Source organism: Ascidiella aspersa, chromosome 5, assembly GCF_963924565.1.
Source record: "Ascidiella aspersa chromosome 5, kaAscAspe10.2, whole genome shotgun sequence".
NCBI lineage: Eukaryota > Metazoa > Chordata > Ascidiacea > Phlebobranchia > Ascidiidae > Ascidiella > Ascidiella aspersa.
The window spans coordinates 31,483,128-31,488,537 of record NC_139451.1 but is presented as its reverse complement, the minus strand read 5'-3'; the positions used below and the strand labels follow the sequence as shown (position 1 = coordinate 31,488,537).

The following is a 5,410-nucleotide window of genomic DNA, read 5'->3' as shown; positions in this document are numbered from 1 at the left end:
GTACATATGTTTCATTGTATTATGATATGATACTGGCGATCCCCTTCATTATGAAGTTGCTTGTACTAACAGATTGAGCAAGCATTGGCGTATGGTTGTTTCTCGACTCGTTCCCTTCTGAGCCTGCATAGCTCAGTTGGTAGAGCGACGGTCCCGGCTTGACCGGAGGTCGTGAGTTCGAACCTCACTGCAGGCTAGTTGTTTTTCTAGTCTGCTCTGCTTGCATCATTGATCGACAGATTCGGTGAGTCTGCAATGGCTTTTCGGTGTACTAATAATACGTAAGCCGTTATCGTTGGTCAAAAAGCAGCTTCAGAAGGGCTAGATCTCAGTTGTAAGCACACATATATGTGTGTACATATGTTTCATTGTATTATGATATGATACTGGCGATCCCCTTCATTATGAAGTTGCTTGTACTAACAGATTGAGCAAGCATTGGCGTATGGTTGTTTCTCGACTCGTTCCCTTCTGAGCCTGCATAGCTCAGTTGGTAGAGCGACGGTCCCGGCTTGACCGGAGGTCGTGAGTTCGAACCTCACTGCAGGCTAGTTGTTTTTCTAGTCTGCTCTGCTTGCATCATTGATCGACAGATTCGGTGAGTCTGCAATGGCTTTTCGGTGTACAAATATTAAAAAAGTATTAATGGCAGGAACAATTGCTTAAATATATATAGAAAACATAAAATAGGAAGAAACATGTGTCCATTCGCGATTGCGACCAAATACAAATACGAAACCATTTAATTATTACAAACCTTATCCCCGTATTTAATATTAATATTAGCAACTAGCAAATTGTCGGAGCTTTAGATTTTTTGTTGTTTTTTAGTTGCAATTATGTCTGCGTCTCGGGTGAAAAGCAACTTTACTCGCTAAATATAAAGCCGTCGTTTTGTTATCTTACTAAGAAAATATATAAAACGATGGAAAAGCAACAATAAATCCCACTACAGTTCACCATTTTTATGAAATTAATATATATTTTTTTCACGGTGGTTAAATTATATTTATTTCGGAATCCTCACCCGCAAATAACATGGAGCTTTCCTTGCAACACACAAGTTGCATGACACCACCGTTTAATGTTGGTGGGTCGAACTTGAGTCCACGAGTCGCTTCTGGGGTCGTATCGTTCTACTGTGCTTAGGTTCCCACCTGGTTAAAAAGCACAATTGGAAAAGTATGGACAAACTTCTTCTTTTATTTCAACACTTGTTTTGTCGGTTTATTCTCAAAAAGCGATCGTGGAAACGATATAAAACAAAAAAAATGAAATAAAAAACTTTCTGGATCGCTCAACTTGAAAAATATATTTTTACAATGTATAGCTCAACCTACGATGGTCTCTGTTTGGCAGAGTATTGTTATGTTTGGTTTATTACTTATTTCGTCGGTTCGAAACTATTGCAGGGCTCGAAATGTATAGATGACTATACGTGTCGCTAACGGGAATAAATTTGAAATGACGCTTTTCAAAATACTCATACGACAAAAAAGTTAAAACGTATTGCCAAAAATTATTCTGTTGAAATTTCAAAGTTTTTACAAAAGCTTATGGTCATGAAAATGTTTATTTTTTCAGCTAATGGCAACGTCATCGGAAAAAATATGTTGTTTATATGATATTTAATTGCATTTTACTCCTATAATTATGATCGTTGGACAAACAAACTATAACCTTAAATAATAAAACATAATATATGTTATCAACATGAATTAACTAAACTTCCTAACGGTAAAGCAAATTGAACCAAATGTTTTTAACCTGAAAATTACCTTTTCATCGATTTGAATGTTTGAGCATAGCACTGACGTTTAATATTCTAATATATAAAATATCGTCTATCGTTATCGGAATATAATGTCAAGTATCGGACATCCCCAGTTCAAAGTACAAGTTGACCGGATGTGTCGTGATATCTACTTTATACACTGAACAGTTGTTAGGTGGGCACTTGAATGGCGCTGGAACTTAAGTTACGGAAAGCATTTATCGTAACCTGTATACATTCAACAATCCAAAGCAAACTAAGAAGCTTCCAGATAAAGTTTAACTTGGGCGCAATTGTAACAAATGATTCCCTTTATTGGTATGGTAAAACCGAATCTAACCAATTTACTTTCTGCAAAAAGGCTACGGAAACGGTATACCACCTGTTTTATTTGTGTCCTGTGACGTGTTTATTCTGGGAAAACGTGAGCTCGTGGATAAGTATGAAACAACGAATATCGTGTTTTTTTCTCCCGATCAATTATTCTTCGTAGCCGTGCAAAACATTTGTGAATTGTGTCCTTTTCTGTGCAACGCCGTTTATCAGTGTAAATATGCCGAAAGTGCCCGGACTATATGTTACGCTTTTTCGCGATGTTTCCTTCTAAAAAAGAGGAGATATGGCGATACACAAAAGTAGATGGTCGTTAGATGCATGAAAGCTTTCCAATAATAATTTGTTTTCCTTGTGCTTTTTTCGCCATTTTATTTATTAATAATGAAAAACATAAAAATATCTGGACACTTGTTACGCAACATTAAGTTTATCTTTACCTCTTGTGCGTTTTGTTAATTGGGAAACGTTAAGGATTACCGAGAGGGGTAAACAACAGCCATTACCTAGTGGCCCACGCATAACTTCGTAAATACTGAGTGTGTAGTTATTTTGCGAGTGGACCAAAAGTGTTAAAAGCTCCAGGGCCTTCCATATTTATATTGGGATACTTTTAATTGTGGTTTATGAGCAGAATTTGCGTAAGTTTAGACTAACCAAATGATTTTAGCGACATTCGTTTCAAAACATTCTAAGTATATTAATTAAGTTCTGTTCAAGATAACGTCGTGTCGTCGTCTCTATTTCGAGTAAACTGTAAGTTAAACAAAAACTTTTCTTCTGTTTTACAAATTTCCTTAGTAAATTTTGGACACAAATCATTAAAAGCAGTTAGTTTTGCGCTTGTTTTGCCTAAATAAATATTTACGAGCCTATTGAATGTAAAGAATGTAAACAATATAATTACCATTGTTACCGCAAGTTGCGTAAATGTTTCCTTGAAACGCAGCAACTGATAAACCATCTCTAGCTTCATTCATGTGTTGAATTGCTGACCACCGATTATCCGAGAACTTCTCACATAAGTTGAGGCTTGATGAGCCGCAATATCCACCAATAACAAAAAGTGAACCTGGCAAAACAACAAACAAAAACTCAACACAAAAGTTTAATATTAATAAAGCTTTACTTGTTATGGGCAAATTTGGCATTTTTATCAAATGACCCTTGAGAAAACATAGTAAAATGTTCCAGTTTCGAAATATACGTAACGGCCTCAAATAGATTAGAGTAGCCAGGACGGGCAAAAAGTGAAGCCCGTATACCAGACAAGTCCTATTGTAGGTTTGCAATAACACAAAAATAAAATTAGGGATGGTTATAAATGACATTGAAAAAGGTTTTAAATCATCCTAAGGAGCCAATAACCTTATTTTACACTGACAGATGTCACGTAAATAAACTACCAAGGCAATCTATAACCGATTAACAATCCTTCTTAAGTAGGGTCCGCTTAGCAGTTTAAGGGAAACATTTAATTAATTAGTGACGTCATAACAAGCGCAGTTGCCTTAAAATTGCTCAAAAGTTATCAAACGGTTAAGTTGAATAGTTCACCAAATATTCAAACCTCATAATCATAATATCGAGAGTATTAATCTGTTAAACCCGATTTGACAAAAACATAATTTAGCTCCTATACGTGACCGCAACAAACACATACTTTTAATGTTTACGTTACAATGCTTATACGATAGAAAGTTGGCAACACTCGCAAACAGCTTATAGCGATGCGAGGTAAAGTCAACTTTCATCCTTACCTTCAAATTCGACCATTGCGTGGCCACTTCTCGGTTGCATCAAGTCAAGCCCCTTGCTCCAGGAATTGTTGTCGGGGTCGTAGATGATACAAGTTGATAGACGCCCGTCGTTATAACCACCGGTGACGTAGATCAAACCTGGGTTGAAAGCAAAAATATTTATTAAACGAAGCTCTAAAACACAAAACATACGCAACAACAACAAAAACAAGCTCATATATTATACTCGGGCAATTGTTCATATTTCGTCATATTCCGATCGAAATGTTGACGTTTTTGAACAGAATACATTTTTACTACGCGAAAATGAGCACCAAAAACTACGCATTTGCCAAAATGGCGAACGTTAGAGAATAGTGTTCATTCATAAGATATCGGGTTGTAATTGTTAGTTCAATTAAAACGGGAAAACCTAAAATTTCCACTTTATCAGCAGTCTCCTCAGTTTATAATAAAACATGGTCAATTTATGAAACTGACATATTTACAAAAAAATTAATATGCAACAAAATCACAGGGTAGGAATGTTAGATACGGAAATGCGTTTCTAAGAAAAGTACTCGACCCGGCCGAGTAATGCACTGTGCCGAGTATTCGAGTTTGGAACTTTGTGAAACCACTTAGCACGGTGACCGACATATTTTTGTTTGCCCCTGCGCAGAGCTTATGTTCGTATTTTATTTGAGGAATTTTTTTCGTGCAAGTAAATTAAATATGAATCCCAACAATTAATGCATGTCCAGTAAATAAATGAACCCAAACACTTTGATTTGTGGGAGGGTGACATTGCTGGTTATCTTAAAAAAAATGAAGTTATACTTTGCGCGACTTCCAACAATATAAAACACATAAATTACATTTTAAGTCGGAGGTTCCCAAACTGGGCGCCGCGAGACTTTGCCAGGGGCGCCTTAAAATCAGGTGAAAGTTGTTCTATTGCAATAATTTTTAACTTTTTAAACACTTTTCTAATAAATAAACTTGTGGAACACCAAAAGAAATGCAACGGTATTGAAGTTACGTTACGGAACAGCCTAATAATTACAAGCAATCACAGTTTTTCTGCTTTCTAACTTATTTTAGTGTGGTATTCAGGTTTGTTTTGAGGAGCATAACTTGGTATTTGGGCATAAACTGACAAACGACCAACACGAACACTCCTACTACTGTATTTGTAAGTTGACGCACGATTCTTGTGTTTCAAATAACAAACATGTGTATTATATATATATTTTTTTAATTTCTTTTTTGCTATTGGGTAATATAACCTCAATATAATGGTACTGTCAATGTCACAATTGTAGGCTTACTCAATTAAAATCAGATGCTCTATTTAGGCCCATTGTGCAAAGCCAATAAGTTTTTGCAGAACAGCAGATATTTTGAGCGGATTTTTGTGTGGATAGTATCAGTAGGAAGTTAATTAAAATACTAGTTAGCCAAACTATCCAAGGTCAAAAGGACATAGTAGGGCACCATTCTGCATTCATAACGGCGTCGCGAGTTTAGATAAGTTTTCAAAGGTCGCTGCCAATAAAAAGTT

At 36.0% G+C, this 5,410-nt stretch overlaps 1 protein-coding gene and 2 non-coding genes across 3 annotated transcripts; 2 read left to right on the top strand and 1 right to left on the bottom strand.

Moving 5' to 3' along the window:
* The first annotated feature begins 121 nt into the window (after window positions 1-121).
* Trnaa-ggc (transfer RNA alanine (anticodon GGC)) lies at window positions 122-196 on the top strand. Its single transcript has one exon. It is a non-coding gene; the product is annotated as a tRNA-Ala (tRNA).
* A 279-nt stretch (window positions 197-475) lies between these two features.
* Trnaa-ggc (transfer RNA alanine (anticodon GGC)) lies at window positions 476-550 on the top strand. Its single transcript has one exon. It is a non-coding gene; the product is annotated as a tRNA-Ala (tRNA).
* Window positions 551-2,979: 2,429 nt separating this feature from the next.
* Window positions 2,980-4,506, bottom strand: LOC146146341 (kelch-like ECH-associated protein 1A). Its single transcript, XM_083390726.1, has 3 exons — window positions 4,428-4,506; window positions 3,868-4,005; window positions 2,980-3,179 (listed from the first exon to the last, which is right to left on the bottom strand). The coding sequence occupies exons 1-3, from the start codon at window positions 4,504-4,506 to the stop codon at window positions 2,980-2,982; spliced, it is 417 nt and encodes a 138-aa protein (XP_083246852.1).
* Window positions 4,507-5,410: the final 904 nt, after the last annotated feature.